Here is an 18,473-nt window from a genome sequence, read left to right as displayed (position 1 = left end):
TTTCTATTTATCTAAAATGAAAACAAATAATAATTTTAATATAATCAATATATTAAATATATAAATAAAAACTAAAAATTTATAAATCATTTAAAGAAAAGCTATTTTTTATGTCATATAATAAAAACTTTTTTTTTATTAATTTAAATATATTTATTTTATAAATATATTCTTTATTTATATAATAGTAACAGCTAACAAAAGAGTTACTTTTTTTTTTTCTATTTTTTTTTTTTTTTACTATTAAAATTGACCCTCCGATTTAAAATTATGATTATTGTTATCTTTTATCGGAATCGTAAACATATCTAACATTTATATAGTTCCTGTTTTTTCTTGGATCAACAGGGGGTCCAGAGTCTGTAAAAATCCAATTTAAACAAGGTTCTTTTTGAGTAGGATTGTCACCTTTATAAAACCATCCATCACCACACAACAAAGATTTATATTTTTTAATTTTTGATACATCAATTGGTTCTGTTTGCACAATTTGAAAATCTTTTGAAATTCTATTCTTTGCTCTCTTTCCATCTTTGTTACTATTTAAAGCGACACTTGATTTTATTGGTGATGATGAGCTAATTTTAGTTTGACTTGAAGTAGATGTTGTTGATGAGCTAGTTGGTGAAGAATAAACTCCCATCTCGATTTCATCAGTACAAAACATTTCTTCATCAAGACTACTATTGCTACGCTCTTTTTCAATTAATCTCCATTCTTTTTCTAAAAACGATATATCTTCTTGTTGGTATTTACCAATTTTGGGTGATGGTTCTCTTATTGGGCTAATACTTCCCTCCTCTTGTTCTTCTTCCTCTTCATTATCTGAAAAACTTTTTGATTTAATTGGAGAGCTTTGTTGTTGCTGCTGCTCTTGTGGAGAACTTTCATTACTATTTAAACTATTGTTATTGTTATTATTGCTATTATTATTGTTATTATTATTATTATTATTGTTACCATCACTATTATTTGTATTGTTTGTATTATTGTTATCATTATTATTATTATCACTAATTGAACTATTACTATTATCACCGGTATTATTTGTACTACTATTACCACTGCTATTATTTGTATTATTTGAACTAGTTGTATTATTTGTTGGTTCTACATCCATATCCATCATTTGTTCTTTTAAAGTTGGTGTTGGGGGCAACGGAGGTGGGGCAGGAGGTTGTTGTGGAATTTGCTGCTGGCTATTTCTTAGAGAAGATTTTCCATTATTATATTTATTTTTATTTCTATCCGGTGTAAAGCTTCTAGATCTTGATCTACTACGGCTTCTATCTCTTTTTTTATCCCTTGGTGATCTATATTTCTTACTAGTAGAGTATCTTCTTGATCTGCTTCTACTTCTTGATCTACTGTGGCTTCTACTCGATCTCGAATTTGATCTTGATCTTTTTCTGTTGCCATTTAAACTATTTCTTGGTGATCTACTTTGACTTGTTGAATAACTTCTACTTCTACTTCTCAATGATCTTGATCTTGATCTACTATCACCACTTCTTGATCTACTCCTACTTCTTGATCTTGATCTACTATAACTTCTATAACCACTACGGCCACCACTTCTCAATGATTTACCATTTGATTTACTACTAGATTTATATCTACTACTTGAAGTTTGACATCTACCTTTACAACGTACTCTACATCTACATATACTTCTAGATCTTGATCTACTTCGGCTTCTTGATGGACTCCTATTCCTTCTTCTACTACTACCACTACTACTACTACTATATTTTGAACTACTATTTAATTTATTATTTTTTTTATTAATATCTTCAATATATTGACCAGGTTCTAACTCTCCACTGGCACTTAAATTTATTCCACTATTTGAATTATAATTAAATTTATTTTTATGTTTATTATATTTATTATTATTATTATAATTATATTTTTTATTTATCATTATTTGATAAAAATAAAAATAAAAAATTGATATTTATATTAAAAATAAAAAGAATGTTATTAGAAAAAATCCTATTACATTCAATAAAAAAAAAATAAATAATTACTTTGGTTTTAAATGTATATTTTGTAAAGATTTGCCATTATAATTATTATATTGATTTTGATAGGTGTTGTGACCATATGATTTATTTGAAATACCTGGCTGGTAAGTTGTTGTAGTTGTTGTGGTTGTTGTAGTCATTTAGATTGTTAAACAAAAACAATAAAAAAAAAAAATTAAAATGAAATTTATTTTACTTTTTTTTCCTTTTTTTTTTAAAAAAATAAAAAATAAATTTTTTTTTCTGTTCTGTTAATAATAATTGAGAAAAACAAAAAAAAATCAAAAAACAACAACAAACTTTTCCAAAACAAATAAAATATATTATTGTATAATATTATTTTATTATATTAATAAAACTATTTGAAAACAACAAAATAAATAAATTAAAAATAAAAAAACCACAAAAAATTATTATTGTTATCTAAAAAAGATTTTTATTTTTGCTTAAAAAAAAAAAAAAAAAAAAAAAACAACAATAATAATAAAAAAGTAATAGTATTGTAATGGTGGATTTTAGTTATGTTATTACTATTACCAATATAATTATAATTGTTATTTAAAACTAATTGGGATTTATATAATATACAAATATTAAATATATTAATATCTTTTGAAAACAATAATAAAAAAAATTTTAAAAAATTTTTTAAAATTAAAAAAAAAAATAAAAAAATAATAAAAATAAAAAAAATAAAATAAAATATTTTTTTTTTTAATTATTAATAATAAATTTTATTATTATTTTTATTATTTTTATTATTATTGTATTATTATTGTATTATTATTGTATTATTATTAAATTATCAAATATATAATTTTTTTTTTTTTTTAAACTGTTTTATTATTTTAATATTATAATTATTTTTTTTATTACAAAAAATTTCATATTTCATTTTATTAAAATATTAAAATATTAAATATTTGGAATGCCATTAAAATAAATGTTAACTTTTATTCTCATAACATTCCAAATTTGATATTTTAATAAAATGAAATAAAAAGTTTTTTCATATGCACTATAATTGTGTTGTTTTAATTAATTTGGATGGAAAAACACTGTGTGTGATGTTTTTATAAAAGTTTTCGAAAAAAAGAAAGAAAGAAATTAAATAGTTTTAAAGTAAATAATATAGGAATGGAAACTAATAATCATTTTAAAAAATAATAAAAGGGAAAAAAAAGCTGAATATGAATTGGAAGGTAAATGTTTTAGGTAATTATTGTGTTTTATTTTTTTTATTTTTTTTTTAAAAAAATTTTTTATAATTTTTTTTTTTTTTTTTCGTTTTTTTTTAAAATTATTAAAATTTTTTTTTTCATTTTAATTTTATTACATTTCTAGATTAATCAAAAATAATATTACAATATTATTTGATTAAATTTTAAAAGTTTTTTTTTAAATTTTTATATAATTAGGTTTTAAAACAAACTATAATAAAAAAAAACATAAAATCAAATTAATTTTATCAATTAGTTTAATTTATTAATATATTATCATTACCAATTCAAAAACACATTAGTTTGTAAATTGCTAATATAGTATAATAGTAAAGGAAATACATAATAGTAATTATAACGACTATAGTAATAATAAAAACAAACACAACACTATAATATAACAATAAAATAATAAATATATAAAATGGAAGCTCCATGTCCAGATAAAATTTGGCAAGATGCTGGTGGTGCATTCGGTATTGGTTATGTTTTAATGGGTACCATTAATTTAATCACAGGTTTAAGAAGATCACCAAAAGGTTTAAAATTAGAATTTACAGCTAGAAAAATGAGATCAAAGACTCCTAAATTTGGTGGTATGCATCATTTATAATAATTTTAAAAAAAAACACAAAAAAAAAAATCAAGCCAAACTAACCAATTATTTATTTTATATTTTTACCCAACAACAATAATTTATTCAATCATAATTTATTATCATTATACAAAAAATTTATCAACCATCCATCACTCATTTAATTTGACAATTTAAAAATACACATTCAATTGATGATAATGATTAATAAATCAAAATACAACAACAACAATAATAAAATAACAATACAATAATATAGGTAACTTTGCAATTTGGGGTACATTATTTAGTGGTATTGATTGTAGTTTAGCATATATTAGAAAGAAAGAAGATACAGTTAATCCAATTGCTGCTGGTGCCTTAACTGGTGCTATTTTAGCAGCTAGAGGTGGTTGGAAAGCTTCAACCCAAGCCGCAGCATTTGGTGGTGTTTTCATTGGTCTCATTGAGGCATTCCAACATATGATGCAAAGAAAGATGCAACAACAACACGAAGAACAACAAAGAGCCATGATCGAAGAAAGAAAGAAATACGAAGAAGAAAAGAAAGCAAGAGAAGAGTCAAGAAAACAAAAGAAAAAACAAGAAAAAGAAAAAAGAGAAATGTAAAAACAACCCTTTTTAAATAAAACGAAAAAAAAAAAAAATTTTAAATAATATAAAACATACACGAAGCCTATAGATTTTAAATAAAATATATATATGTATACATATATATATACTCCACCTAAAAAGCCGATCTTTTTTTTAACTTTCTTTTATTTGGATTATAATGTTGGATTTATTATAAACTATAGATTTCTTTTTATTTAATAATTTACTATTGTGCTTTTTTTTTTTTTTTTTTTTTTTTTTTTAAAATTATTTGTTTATTAAAAATATACATTTTATAATTTATTTATAAAATTTGTTTTAATTATAAATTTATTAATTTTTATCAGAGAGAGCAGTAACACCTGGTAACTCACGACCTTCGAGGAGTTCTAATGAAGCACCACCACCAGTACTGACGTGACTAACTTTTTTTTCAGTTTCATATTTGGCAGCACAAGTAGCAGTATCACCACCACCAATAATGGTGATGGCGCCTTTGGTAGTGGCTTCGACAACTGCATTCATAACTTCTTTGGTACCAGTTTCAAATTTATCAAATTCGAAAACACCCATTGGACCATTCCAAACGATAGTTTTGGCTCTTAAAACGGTTTCTTTGTTTGATACGTTGGTTTTTGGACCACAATCTAAACCCATCCAACCAGCTGGGATACCTTCTTCTTGGGTAACAGTCTTTGATTGTGCATCTTTTGCGAATTTGTCAGCAATAACAAAGTCGACTGGGAAGTGGAGTTTGACATTGTTCTTTTGAGCTTTGGCAATAATGTTTTTGGTGATTTGTTCTGCATCTTTTTCTAATAATGATGAACCGATTTCAATGTTTTCAATGTATTTCTTGAAGGTGAAAGCCATACCACCACCAATGATCATTTCGTCAACTTTATCTAAAAGGTTTTCGATTAATTTGATTTTGTCACTGACCTTGGCACCACCAAGAATTGCTAAGAATGGTTTTTGTGGTGATTCTAAAGCTTTGGCAAAGTATTCTAATTCTTTCTTCATAAGGAAACCAGCGGCTTTTTGTGGGAGATTGACACCAACCATTGAACTATGGGCTCTATGTGCAGTACCAAAAGCATCATTGCAATAGACATCACCGAGTTTAGTGAGTGAGTCACGGAATTTCTTTACATCTTCGCCAGATGGTTTGAATTTCTTACCATCAGCACCAACACCTGAACCTTCTTCTTCAGCGTGGAATCTAAGATTTTCTAATAAAATAACTGATCCATCAGCTGGACTGGCACAAGCTTTTTCAACTTCTTCACCAACACAATCACTAAGGAATTCGACTTTTTTGCCTAAAGCTTTTTCTAAAACTGGTACAACTGGGGCAAGTGAATATTCTTTTTTAGCAACACCATCTGGACGACCTAAATGTGACATTAAAATAATAGCTTTACATCCATTTTCTAAACAATATTTTAAAGTTGGAATTGATGCATCAATTCTTTGGGTGTTGGTAATTTCAGTACCATTTAATGGAACATTATAATCAACTCTATAAATAATTAAAAAATAAAATAATAATAATTAATATCAATGTAAATATCATTAACATCATTATTTTTGAATCTTACCTAATTAAAACTCTTTTACCTTTAACATCAACTTGGTCGATGCTTAATTTGTTTCCAATCTTATTTGACATTTTATATATAATATAGTGTGGGGTTATTTTATTTAATAATAATAAAAAAAAAAAAAATATTTTTATTAATAAAAAAAATGAACTAAAAATTTTTTTTTTTTTTTTTTTAATTTAATTTTTTTATTTTTTTTTACTCCGACTGGTTGTTATCTGAATTCTATCCGAATTTCCACCAAAAAAGGATCACTTTTTTTATTTTTCACCCAACCAATTTTTTAAATTATTTTTATCTAATCCTTATAATGATGATAATTAATTTTTTTCTAATCAAAAAAAAAAAAAAAAAATATGATTAAAATAAATAAATAATAAAAAAAAAAATTTATTTTGATCAACACGATATTTCCATAATTTATTTGTGTCTCCCTTGGCTTGTATCAAAATATAAATACAGATAAATATTTATAATTTTTGTATTTTAAAACAATAAAAATAAAATAATAATTATTTATAAAATTTTTTTTACATATTTTGTTTTGAAATTTTTCCCTTGTTTTTGTTAAATTATAAATTATATGAACGATGTTGATAACTCAAATCCATCAACAAAAGAAAAGCACTCAATATTTCAAAATTTTAAAATATTCACTAAATTAAAATTAATAACTTTTTTTTAATATAAAGTGACTAAACTTACTTTTACTGAAACACTTAAAACATGTAATCCTGTAAAAGAGTCCTCTCTGACAAGTTTTAATATAAAATGGCAAAATATACTGAATTATGTAATAAATAAAAAATTAAAAATAAAAAATAAAAAAATAAAAAAATAAAAAATATAAAAATATCAAAATCTTTAATTGTTTAGTTTTTGACACACAAATAAAAGAAAAAAGGATGAACAAACATTTTATTTTTTTGTTAAAGTATTATTTTGCTTTGGGTTTTTGTGATTGCCTAGGCCCTGGTAAAAATATCTAGTTGGTTGCAAATTTATTTTTTTAAATTATTTTATTTTTTTAAATTTTTTCAAAAAAGTTTTTTTTAAAATTTCTCCTTTTAACTTTTTTTTTTTTTTTTCATTTCTTTTTTTTTTATTTAAATAACCATCTTAATACAAATATATAAATATAAAATGAATATCCTCAAAGTTTTATTAGTTGTCATCTTTTCATTATTTTTATCATCAGCCTCAGCTTCACAATACAGCTGTGGTCAAATGCAGTCATTAGCTAAGACTTATTTCGGTAGTGCTGCCACCACTATGATTTGTATTGCTTATTATGAATCATCATGGATCCCAACCGGTATGTTTATAATAATTTGAATAATTATAATTTTTCAAAAAAATAAAAACTAATAAATTTTCATTTTTTTTTAAATATAGCCGAAAACCCAAGTGGTGCTTCAGGTTTATGGCAAATTATGCCAGAAGTAAGTTTAATAATTTTAAGTGTGGTGTGTATTATATAACGTTAATACTAATCGGGTTTCTTTTTACTTTTTTTTTTTTTAATTTTAGCATTGTGGTGAAATTTGCACCATGTGTAAACACCCAAGTGATTTATTCAATCCAGAAATTAATGCTCAATGTGCTGCTGCCGTTCTCAGAGCTCAAGGTTTAAATGCTTGGACCACTTATTCAAATGGTGACTGCAATGGTTGGAGATCATGTGATGGTAAATATTAGTTTTATTTTACTTTGGTTTTTTTTTTTTTTATATCTCCTATGACAAATTCTAATATTAATTTTTTTAACTTTACAGCTTAAATTATTTAAAATTTAAATAAAATAGAAAAATAAATAAAATAAAATAAAATAAAATAAAATTAAATATAGTTCCGATTTTAAAATGTATTAAATTAAATTTCATTATTTTTGGGGTATTAAATTTCATTATTTTTTTTTTTTTCCAAACCACAAAATTTATAAAAATAAAATCCAAGTGTAGAAACTTCAAGATCTTTTTACATTCCTTTATTAATAATTATTTTTTTTATTTATTTTTATTTTTTTTTATTTTTTTAAATTTAAATAATTAAAATTAATTTTATTAAATTTAAAAATTTAGTTTTTATTAATTTAAATAAATATATTTTAAAACCGAAAGAGGTTTTTAAATAAAGATATTTTAAAACTATACTATGTTTGTAATAATTACATTTCTTCGATTATAAAGTTGGTTAATAAAACAAAAAATCAAAGAGTTTATATTAAATCTATAAATTTGTAAATATTTGTAGATGTAAATCAATTAAAAAAAAAAACTATAAATAGCACAGAGTTTTTTTATCTTGTATTCAATTTCCAAGCAAATAAATAAATTTAACAAATAAAATTATTAAAGAAGAAATTTTAAAAATGAATATCAAATACACATTAGTTTTAGTTATCTGTGCCTTCTTGGTATCCGGTTTAGTTGATACAAGTCGTGGGGAATGCAGTTGCAGTGGCTCTAATAAAATGAACATAAACGATCCAAGTGTTATTACTGACAAAATGGTTAAAATCTATGGTCATTGGGATTTTGAAGGTTCGCAATATCTCTATAATGAAACTGATGGCTATGTCCAATTACCTGACGAGTTCCGTAACAATGTTCAATCTTTCCAATCAGGAATTGATGTATGCTTCATTAAATGGTACCCAAAAGAACAATACCAAATTAAAGCAGGTGAATACCATAAAAACTATGCAGCCCTAAATAATTTTGGTCAAAGAATGGATGGTCTCTATGCAGGTACATGCTCCGATACCATTTGTAAACAATAGAAGAATAAAATAGAATAAAAAAAAAACAAAAAAAAATAAAAAAAAATAAACCATATACTTAAACTAAATATTTAATTTAATCTTTTTTTTTCCTTTTCCTTTTCTTTTTCTTTTAAAAATTGATTAATGACTTATTAATACCTACCTTTTTACAATAATATATTCCATATGTTATAGAAATAGTTTCTACAAGTTGTGGTGGGTGTGGTTGTTATAACAAATATTTAAAAATAAGTATGTGTGCGTATTAATTAAATTAAATTAAATTAAATTTATTTTAAAAATTAGAAATTTTTTATTTTTTAATTTATTAATATTAGTATTTATTTTTATATTTATATTTATTATTATACTAAATAAATAAAATAAACAAATAAAAAATTTTAAATCATTTAATTTACTAATAAACCTTGCTTGCAATAAAAGAAAATAATTGGAAAATATTTATTCATTTATTTTTTTATTAATTTTTTAAATTTTTTTTTATTTTTTTTCTTTTTTTTTCAATTTTTTTTTTTGTAATTTTTTTTTTTTAATTTTTTTTAAAATTATTAATTTCACACAAAAGAAAATTTTTTTATTTTTAATTTTTAAATATTTTTTAATATATACAAACATATAAATACTTTTTTTTTTTTTTTTTTTTCTTTTTCTATATTTAAATAAATTATACATTATAAATGGCTGACGTTGAAACATCATCATCAAGTGCCACAAAAGGTGGTTCATCAAAAAAAAAATTCGAAGTTAAAAGATGGAATGCTGTAGCTTTATGGATTTGGGGTAAGGTTAAATATTGACTAGTCATTTATATAAATCAATACAATATATGCTTTAAATAATGGAATTATGAAATAGGAAACCAGTGGCACCAATATAATAAACCACAGTTTACAATTTTTATAATCACAATAATAGCCATAATAATATTTTAATCACAATGGTTTTAATAGGAATTTATGAGATACAATAACACTCAATAGCATTGATTTCAAATATAAATACACAAATTAAATAGGGAACCAAAACTAATTTTTACTTTTTTTCATATATTTTATAGATATCATTGTAGATAATTGTGCTATTTGTAGAAATCATATTATGGATTTATGTATTGAATGTCAAGCTAATCAAGCCTCAAACACTAGCGAAGAATGTACAGTTGCTTGGGGTATTTGTAACGTAAGTAAAATATATTAGAAAAAAAAAAAAAGAAAAATACCTAACCATTTTTATAATATTTTAGCATGCTTTCCACTTCCATTGTATTTCACGTTGGTTGAAATCTAGACAAGTTTGTCCACTTGATAATAGAGATTGGGAATTCCAAAAATACGGAAGATAAAAATATATATACTATTAACCCTTCAATAAAATATATAAAACAAAAACTCAAAAAAAAACCAAAAAAAAAAAATTTAGAATAAACAAGCAAATCAAAATTTGTACCATACTTTTTTAAAAAACAAAAAAAATATAGATATTAAGTTTACACCTTCTATAAAAAGATATACTTTTTATCTTTATTTCTAATTTTTTATTTTTTTTTTATTTTTTTTAATTTATAAAAATTTTAAATTTTATTTTTTTTTCTTTTTTTTTTTAATTTTATTTTTATATTTTTCATTTTAATTATACGATAAACGAGTTTTTTTCATTTTTCCAAAAAAAATAGAATGGAAAACACCACGTCAGCTTCTAACGCAAATAATAATGATGAAGAGGAGTTAAGAGTGCTCGAGTTTTATAGTGGAATTGGTGGTATGCATTATGGGTTAAAGGAATCAGGAGTAAAATTTGAGGTTGTTCAATCATTCGATATTAATACAAATGCAATTTTAAACTATAAATATACATTTAATGAAAATACAAGCCAAGTAAATATTTAATATAATATCAATAGTAGAAAATAGTAATTATATTAACATTAACAATTTTCATTAATATAATAGAAAAATATCGAATCATTAACTGTCGAAGAAATTGATAACTTTAAATCAAATGCATGGCTAATGTCACCACCATGCCAACCATTTACAAGAAGTGGACTACAAAAAGACGATTTAGATAATAGAACCAATAGTTTTTTTCATCTTTTGGATGTTATTGGTAAATTAAAGTCACCACCTAAATACATTTTAATAGAGAATGTTTTTGGATTTGAAAAATCAAATACCAGAACAGAATTGGTCAAAGTTTTAAAGCAATTACATTATAGTTTTCAAGAATTTCATTTAACACCTCAACAATTTGATTTACCAAATCAAAGATTAAGATATTTTTGTATTGCAAAATTAAATTCAATTTTTAATTTTCAAGAAATCGAAGAAACAATAATAGATAAAAAAGATGAAAATGTAAATAATATTAATAATGAAAATAATGAAAATAATAATAATAATGATAATAATGATAATAATGATAAATATAAAATTTTAAATTATATACCTGGATATAATCATTCAACACTGGAAGATTGCGAACCATTGTCAAACTATTTAGATACTGATAAAACAGATGATGAAATCTATCAACAACATAAAGTACCCGAAAAATTATTACTTTCAAAAGGAATGCTTTTTGGTAACCTATCGAATAACTATTTTTTTTGTGACTTTTAAAAGATATTAATTTTTTTTTTTTTTTAGATATCAAGCAAAAAGAAAGTAAAACTTGTAACTGTTTCACAAAATCATATGGTAAGTTTGTTGAGGGAACAGGCAGTATTATTCAAATTGATAATGAATTCAAAGCCGATGAAACAAATCCCAAATCATTGATACCAATGAAACTTCGTTATTTTACACCAAAAGAAATCACAAGATTACATGGTTTTCCCGAAGAATTTAAATTCTCACCACAACTAAAAACGATTCAATGTTACAGATTAATCGGTAATAGTTTAAATGTCAAAATAATTTCCGAATTAGTAAAATTATTAGTTTCAAAATAAATCAACACATTTGGGTTAAACATGTATTATTTTGTTTTAAATCAACGAAAAAAAAATAAAAAATTTTTTTTGTGAAAGGCTAAAAAAAAATTTGACTACGGATGACTCTTAATTTATTTTAAAAAAAAAAGGTTAATTTTTATTTTTTTTTTTTTTTTTATATTTTTTATATTTTTTAAATTATTTTTTTTATATTTTTTTTTTTTGTGTGTGAAATTTTCTAAAAATAATATTTGATATTATTTTTGTTATTTTATTAATTATTCATTTTAATTTATCGTTTTTATTATTTAAATAAATAAGCAATAAAATAATAAATAATAATAAATAAAATAAAAGAAAAAAAAAAATGATCGATTTAATAAGCAATATACTTTTCATAAATGTTTTTAGCGTACCAATATTATTAGTATTATTAGTGTTAATAGTAAGTGTTATATATTTTATAAAAATCATTTATAGTACCAAACCCTAATATTCCTTTTTACAAATAAATTATATCTAGGTTGCATTTTCATATTATTTATTATTCTTACAAGATGAAAGTATATTATGGTTAGAAAATGAAAATATTTTTGTTGATCCAAAGAAAGGTGAGGAACATAAGTTTCCATCAATCATGGATAAAAACATTAAAGATGATAATGTTTACCTTTCAATCGTAATTCCAGCATACAACGAAGAAGTTAGATTACCAAAAGTAATATTTATATCAAACAAACAAACAAACAAACGCAATATTAAAAACATTAAACTAACCCATTTATTTACAATCTATAGATGTTAGACGAAACATTAAAATTCTTAAACGATAAATCAAAAAAGGAATTAAAATTCACTTATGAAATTATTATTGTCGATGATGGTAGTAAAGATAATACAGCCAAATTAGTAACTTCATACATTGAATCATCACCACAATCAAATATTCGTTTATTAAAATTAAAGAAAAATAGAGGTAAAGGTGGTGCTGTTAAAAGAGTAGGTTAACGAAACAATAATAAAAATAATAAGAATAATAGTAGTGGTATAAAAAACAATATAAAAGATATTAATATCTATATTTATTTTAGGGTGTTTTATGTTCAAGAGGTAAATATATTTTAATGGTTGATGCTGATGGTGCAACAGACTTTAAAGATTTTAATAGAGTCGAGGATTATATGAAAAAAATTGAAAAGAACGAAAATGGTATTGTTTGTGGTAGTAGATCACATCTTGTAGATAGTGATTTAGTTGCAAAAAGATCATTATTAAGAAATGTATTAATGTATGGTTTCCATATTTTTGTTGAAACCTTATGTGTTAAAGGTATTAAAGATACACAATGTGGTTTTAAAGTAAGCACAAAACTATTTTTAATTACATTAATAAATTTTTATATTAATGTTTTTTTTTTTTTTCCTACAATTTAATAGTTATTCACCAGAGAAACATCTAAAAAGATTTTCCCAACTTTACATATTGAAAGATGGGCTTTCGATGTCGAAATTTTATATTTAGCACAAAAATTAAATATTCCAATTGCTGAAGTTGCTGTCAATTGGACTGAAATCGATGGTTCAAAATTAGATCCATTCTCAAGTTCAATTCAAATGGCTAAAGATATTCTTCGTATTAGAATGAGATATCTTTTGGGTATTTGGAAAATAAAATCATCAAAATAAATAAAATAAAATCAAAATGAAATAAAATATATTGTTCAAAACTTTTATATCAAAACTTTTATATAACAAATAATAATATAAATAAATACTCAATTTTTTAAAAATAGTAACAAAAAAACAAAATCTTTTTCTAAATTAATTTAAAAAACGATCATACCTATTTTTTTATTTTTTAATTTTTTTTTTTCACTTAATTATTTTTTAATTTTTATAATTTATTTTAAAAAAATTGTTTTCTTTTTATTTTTCCTTTTTTTTTTTCTCTATTTTTTATAAAATATATTTTCTTAAAATTTGTAAATATGAAACAATAAATAAATAAATAATAAATAAATAATAAATATAAATATATAAATATAAATATATAAATAAATATATAAATAAACAAATAAATATAAATATAAATTTTTTTATTTCTATATAAAGGTATATTATAATTTAAATCTCTTAAAACACTCCAATTGTTCACTCTTTTACAACACACTTTTTTAAAAATATTTCGTTGCTCATTCACACACTTGGTTTATGTTCAAACACATTCTCTTGTTTTTTTTTTTTTATTTTTATTTTTTTATTTTTTTTTTATTTTTTTTAAAAATATCATAATAAAAATTTAAATTTAAATATATTTATACTTTCAATCTAATAAAATTATAAAGAATGGATTTTGATATTAATAACAATTTAATTAAAAAAAAATAAAATTTTATTACTATATATATTCTACCAACAAAAAAACAAAAAAAAAATAATTTAAAATTAATTTTATAAAATAAAAAAATATTTAAAAATAAAAAAATAAAATAATAAAAATAATATTAAATTCATTTAAATAATAATAAAATAGACATTTAAAAAAAAAAAAATCTTTCGATATTTTATATCTAACTAATTTTTTTTTATTATTTTTTTTATTTTTTTTTTTTTTAGATATATAATAAATTGTAAAAATTAAAAAAAACAAGGTACAATTAATTATAATAATAATAATAATAGTAATAATAATAGTATAAAATAAAATAAAAAATCTAAATAAAATCAAATAAAATTAAAATATAATAATAAAATGGACTCAAATGCAGCATATCAAGCTGATTACTATTGGGGTAAAGTAACCTCAAATATAGATTGGTGCGAATTAAATTACATAAAATCAAGATATATAGCAGAATTTTGGAATTCAATTTCATCATTTGTAATATCCTTATATGCAATCTATGGTATTTATTTAAATTATTCAAAGAGATCAACCTCACCCTATCATATTCAAGTTATAAATCAATTGGGTTTTGTAAAACGTTTAAATATTGCATTCTTTTTCTTATTTTTAGTTGGTATTGGCTCAGTAGCTTTTCATGCAACTCTTTTATACGAAAATCAATTATTCGATGAATTACCAATGATATACACTGCATTAATCATGCTATATATTATGGTTACTGTCGGTGAAGAAAAAACAAAAAATGGTTACAAAGGTGGATGTTTAGGAAACTCTATTGTACGTCATGTACTACCATATTTTTTAGTTGCCTATGGTACATTGGTCACCGTTTGTCTATTCGTTATAACAACCCAACCAAAAATTCTTCAAATTAGTTACGGTATTTTAGTATTTTATGTTGTCTTCCATTCAATTTATTTACTCAATAAAAAGAAACCAGAAGGACTACCAAAATCTCACGATGGATATTTATATAAGTACTCTTTTGTTTCAATGTTAACCGCTTATGTTTGTTGGGTAAGTAGTTTTTTAATTATTTCACTTTTTTCTTTTTTTTAAATTATTAATATCAATTTTTTTTTAAATTATACTATTAGTTGGTTGAACGTTTCTTTTGTAATAATGGAACTACTTTTGGATTAGAACTTCACAGTTGTTGGCATATTCTCTCGGGTCTCGGTGTATTTGTTTGGACCCAATTTCTCATCTGTAAATTATTAGAGGCCAAACACTACTCTGTTGGAATTAAACACTTTATTGGTATACCCCATGTATATGCAATCAAAAGATTTTAAATAACTTTAAAAAACAATAAATAATAGCAATAATAAAAATAATAAAAAAAATTAAAAAATTTAAAAAACCAATTTATGTAAATTCATAAAAACTAAAAAAGATAATATATTTAAATTATTTTTTTATTTTCTTATTTTTAATTTTGTTCTTAATTTAACTTTGAAATTATTATTATCCTTCATATAAAATTTTTTATTCATTAATATTTGATGTTTAATGATTTCTCAGTGTAATATCATGTACTTAAAAAGAGAACAGATATTTTAAAATCTCTTACCCAGAATAGTAATTGAATTTCTTTTTTTAAATTTAATTATATTTAATTAAAATTAATTTTTTTAAATTAAAATTAAAATTAATTTTTTATTTTTTTTAAAATAAAAATTTTAAAATATTTTTTTTTGTTTTTACTAATTTTTAATTATAAATGTTTTCTTTTTTTGGAACTTATAAAATATCAAATAAATTATATTTAAATCAAATTGATTTATTTAGTAAAAAATGTAAAAACAAAGAAAAACTAAAAATAAAGGATACAGATCCTTTATTTTTTTTAAATTAAAATTTATTTTTTGTAATTGTTTTATGTTTTCATATATAAATGTTTTCAATGTTTTTTTTTTTCATTCCACCAAACAATTTTTTTATATTTAAATAATAATTATCTTTTTTATAAAAAAAATAAAGATAATTTTCAAACACAATAATAATATAATAATACTTTATTCTATAATATTACTATATTTATAACAATAATAATATTTTTTAAAAATGTCAGCCACAAGAGAAAGAACTAGAGAAGTTTTCGGTTTCAAAAAAGAAAACATGGAACATCCAAATGTTATTCTTTACCAACAAGTAAGTAATAATAATAAAATAAAAAAAAATAAAAAAAAACAATTACTAATTTATTTTTAAACTTTTTTTTTTTTTTTTTTAAAGGAAACTGAAAAATTAAAAAGAGATTATAGAGAATTGTATGAAGCTTCAAAATCATGGATGGATTCATTGGCAAGAATGAAGGTAGAAGGTGAACTTTTATCAAATACCTATAAGAATTTTGGTGAAACTCAATACCATAGAGAAGGTGAAAATCTTTCCAAAGTCTCAAGATACATTGATCTTTTCAATAACAATGTAAAGAATTTATATGACAATGTTGAAGATCATTACTTTAATGAAATCTCTGATAACTATAAGTTCCATATCAAGAACATTGAAGACCAAGACGCCAAAACACACAAAGATAAATTGGCCTATGAAGATGCTTTAACCATTTACAATAAACCACAACTTCACGAAACTGAACAAAAAACCCATGCTCGTTACAACAAGATGACCACCGCCCAATCAGTTTTCTTAGCTAGTTTCACACAATATCAACAACTTATGGCTGATATTGAAGGCAGAACTGAAAAACAAGTTCCACAAGCTTTCCGTAATTTAATGAATGCTCTTGATGACTTTTTTGATAAAGGTCGTCAAGATTTTGGCTTCATTGATCTTCCAGATTGGAAAAAACCAGAAATGAGCGAAAATATGCTTGAATCAACTCTTCATCAAGAACACACCAACTGGGATAAACCATTAAACATGGAAAAAGAAGTTCCAGTCCTCCAAAAAGAAACCATTGAAACTAAAGAAGAGGCCTCAGGTTCTGGTACCAAAGTTACCACCACTAAAACTACCACAACCACAAGTGCTGTTGACGGTGAACATTTAAATAAAGCCGACACAATCGGTCACGGTAACATGTAAATAATTTAAAAATAACTAAATTATTTAAAAAAAAATAAAAAAATAAAAACCAAAAAAAAACCTATTTTATTTAATTAAAAAAAAACAAATATAACTATTTCTTTAAAATTATTTTATTTATAATCATTTTATTTTATATTTTTATATTTCCAAAAAAAAAAAAAAAAAAAAAAAAAAATTAAATTTTTTTTCATTTTTTTTATAATTTTTAAAAAAAAAAAAAAAATAGAAATTCATTGATAAAATTTCTAAAGTTTATAAAGATTAATTTAAACCAATAATAAACAACAAATTAAACATTTTTAAACCCAGTTTCAATATAATCAACTTATTTATTTTTACCTTTTATTTATCCTCAATAAACCTTTTTTCTGTATAGTTGTAATATAAATTTATATATATAAAATAAAATGAGTGCAAGACAACAAAAATCTGTTATGATTAAACCAATCGTAAGTTTTCAAAATACAAAACCCCCAAACCAACAGGAATACTAACCAAAACTATACTATTATAAATATATAGACCCTTATTTTTAAATTTTTAACACAAAAAACAGAAGTTCAAATTATGCTTTATGAAAATGTAGATACAAGAATTCAAGGTGTTATTATTGTAAGTATTTTATAATTTTAACTATCCATTATTACATTAATAGTTTAATTTACTAATCAAATCTATTTTATTTAATAAAAACTTAGGGTCTCGATGAATATATGAATTTAGTATTAGATAATGCATTTGAATTCTCATTAAAAAAGAAAACAAAGAAACCATTGGGTCAAATTTTATTAAAGGGTGATAATATTTTAATGGTTTTTGAAGCTGCAACCAGACCTATTGTCTAAATAAATAAATAATAAAGTAAAAAATAAAAAAAAAAAAAACAAAAAAATTTAAATAATAATTATATATATAAATAGATTATGTATGACATATTAATAATAAAGATAATATAAATTCTTTTCTTTTCTTCTTTTTTTTTTTTTTTAAATTTTATATTATTTACTTTTTTTATTTGTTTTATTTTATTTATTTATTTTATATATATTTTTTTTAGTTTTCGATGATACCTAAAATATCACCTTCAGTAATAAGTTGATAAGTTTTATCTCCCATTGGAATTGGAATAGCTCTTGCTCTTGGTGAAACAATAACCATATCACCTTCTCTAACTAATGGTTCAACAAATGAACCATCTCCTCTTTTGAACACCAGTACCAATAGCAATAATTTTTAGCATTGTTTGAAAACAGA

General features: G+C 22.0%; 12 protein-coding genes across 12 annotated transcripts in view; 9 read left to right on the top strand and 3 right to left on the bottom strand.

The window, feature by feature from the left end:
• Nucleotides 1-110: 110 nt before the first annotated feature.
• Nucleotides 111-2,167, bottom strand: DICPUDRAFT_98274 (uncharacterized protein; the record flags this gene model as incomplete). The annotated part of the gene is made up of 2 exons (XM_003289124.1): nt 111-1,844; nt 2,031-2,167. The coding sequence occupies 2 exons, from the start codon at nt 2,165-2,167 to the stop codon at nt 281-283; spliced, it is 1,701 nt and encodes a 566-aa protein (XP_003289172.1). The 3' UTR covers nt 111-280.
• A 1,504-nt stretch (nt 2,168-3,671) lies between these two features.
• On the top strand, nt 3,672-4,451 carry DICPUDRAFT_153513 (uncharacterized protein; the record flags this gene model as incomplete). The annotated part of the gene is made up of 2 exons (XM_003289138.1): nt 3,672-3,843; nt 4,102-4,451. The coding sequence occupies 2 exons, from the start codon at nt 3,672-3,674 to the stop codon at nt 4,449-4,451; spliced, it is 522 nt and encodes a 173-aa protein (XP_003289186.1).
• Nucleotides 4,452-4,699: 248 nt separating this feature from the next.
• DICPUDRAFT_48421 (phosphoglycerate kinase) lies at nt 4,700-6,128 on the bottom strand. The gene is made up of 2 exons (XM_003289123.1): nt 6,038-6,128; nt 4,700-5,958 (listed from the first exon to the last, which is right to left on the bottom strand). The coding sequence occupies exons 1-2, from the start codon at nt 6,106-6,108 to the stop codon at nt 4,770-4,772; spliced, it is 1,260 nt and encodes a 419-aa protein (XP_003289171.1). The 5' UTR covers nt 6,109-6,128; the 3' UTR covers nt 4,700-4,769.
• A 1,055-nt stretch (nt 6,129-7,183) lies between these two features.
• On the top strand, nt 7,184-7,738 carry DICPUDRAFT_153511 (uncharacterized protein; the record flags this gene model as incomplete). The annotated part of the gene is made up of 3 exons (XM_003289137.1): nt 7,184-7,355; nt 7,436-7,482; nt 7,571-7,738. 3 exons carry the CDS (start codon nt 7,184-7,186, stop codon nt 7,736-7,738), a joined length of 387 nt encoding a protein of 128 aa, XP_003289185.1.
• Nucleotides 7,739-8,410: 672 nt separating this feature from the next.
• On the top strand, nt 8,411-8,821 carry DICPUDRAFT_35246 (uncharacterized protein; the record flags this gene model as incomplete). The annotated part of the gene is made up of 1 exon (XM_003289136.1): nt 8,411-8,821. The coding sequence occupies one exon, from the start codon at nt 8,411-8,413 to the stop codon at nt 8,819-8,821; it is 411 nt and encodes a 136-aa protein (XP_003289184.1).
• Nucleotides 8,822-9,501: 680 nt separating this feature from the next.
• On the top strand, nt 9,502-10,166 carry DICPUDRAFT_88388 (uncharacterized protein; the record flags this gene model as incomplete). The annotated part of the gene is made up of 3 exons (XM_003289135.1): nt 9,502-9,604; nt 9,882-10,003; nt 10,068-10,166. The coding sequence occupies 3 exons, from the start codon at nt 9,502-9,504 to the stop codon at nt 10,164-10,166; spliced, it is 324 nt and encodes a 107-aa protein (XP_003289183.1).
• A 331-nt stretch (nt 10,167-10,497) lies between these two features.
• DICPUDRAFT_153508 (uncharacterized protein) lies at nt 10,498-11,774 on the top strand (the record flags this gene model as incomplete). The annotated part of the gene is made up of 3 exons (XM_003289134.1): nt 10,498-10,698; nt 10,774-11,404; nt 11,470-11,774. The coding sequence occupies 3 exons, from the start codon at nt 10,498-10,500 to the stop codon at nt 11,772-11,774; spliced, it is 1,137 nt and encodes a 378-aa protein (XP_003289182.1).
• A 349-nt stretch (nt 11,775-12,123) lies between these two features.
• Nucleotides 12,124-13,441, top strand: DICPUDRAFT_35249 (uncharacterized protein; the record flags this gene model as incomplete). Its single annotated transcript, XM_003289133.1, has 5 exons — nt 12,124-12,201; nt 12,280-12,474; nt 12,555-12,755; nt 12,848-13,114; nt 13,193-13,441. 5 exons carry the CDS (start codon nt 12,124-12,126, stop codon nt 13,439-13,441), a joined length of 990 nt encoding a protein of 329 aa, XP_003289181.1.
• A 1,066-nt stretch (nt 13,442-14,507) lies between these two features.
• On the top strand, nt 14,508-15,457 carry DICPUDRAFT_153506 (uncharacterized protein; the record flags this gene model as incomplete). Its single annotated transcript, XM_003289132.1, has 2 exons — nt 14,508-15,179; nt 15,260-15,457. The coding sequence occupies 2 exons, from the start codon at nt 14,508-14,510 to the stop codon at nt 15,455-15,457; spliced, it is 870 nt and encodes a 289-aa protein (XP_003289180.1).
• Nucleotides 15,458-15,900: 443 nt separating this feature from the next.
• Nucleotides 15,901-17,292, top strand: DICPUDRAFT_55916 (uncharacterized protein). Its single transcript, XM_003289131.1, has 2 exons — nt 15,901-16,316; nt 16,401-17,292. Exons 1-2 carry the CDS (start codon nt 16,230-16,232, stop codon nt 17,214-17,216), a joined length of 903 nt encoding a protein of 300 aa, XP_003289179.1. The 5' UTR covers nt 15,901-16,229; the 3' UTR covers nt 17,217-17,292.
• Nucleotides 17,293-17,744: 452 nt separating this feature from the next.
• DICPUDRAFT_35231 (uncharacterized protein) lies at nt 17,745-18,064 on the top strand (the record flags this gene model as incomplete). The annotated part of the gene is made up of 2 exons (XM_003289130.1): nt 17,745-17,831; nt 17,918-18,064. Coding segments are annotated over 2 exons (234 nt in total), but the record flags the coding sequence as incomplete, so codon positions are not given.
• Nucleotides 18,065-18,272: 208 nt separating this feature from the next.
• The window catches only part of DICPUDRAFT_153503 (uncharacterized protein), a gene marked incomplete at both ends in the record, with an annotated part of 509 nt that continues 308 nt past the window's right edge, over nt 18,273-18,473 (bottom strand). The window contains one exon of the mRNA XM_003289122.1: nt 18,273-18,418. Within this exon, the coding sequence (XP_003289170.1) occupies nt 18,273-18,418 (146 nt within the window). The remainder of the gene's footprint in view (nt 18,419-18,473) is intronic.

Source organism: Dictyostelium purpureum (genome assembly GCF_000190715.1).
Source record: "Dictyostelium purpureum unplaced genomic scaffold DICPUscaffold_163, whole genome shotgun sequence".
NCBI classification, from domain to species: domain Eukaryota; phylum Evosea; class Eumycetozoa; order Dictyosteliales; family Dictyosteliaceae; genus Dictyostelium; species Dictyostelium purpureum.
Note: the sequence above shows the minus strand (reverse complement) of the source record. Positions and strands in the feature narration are given on the sequence as shown.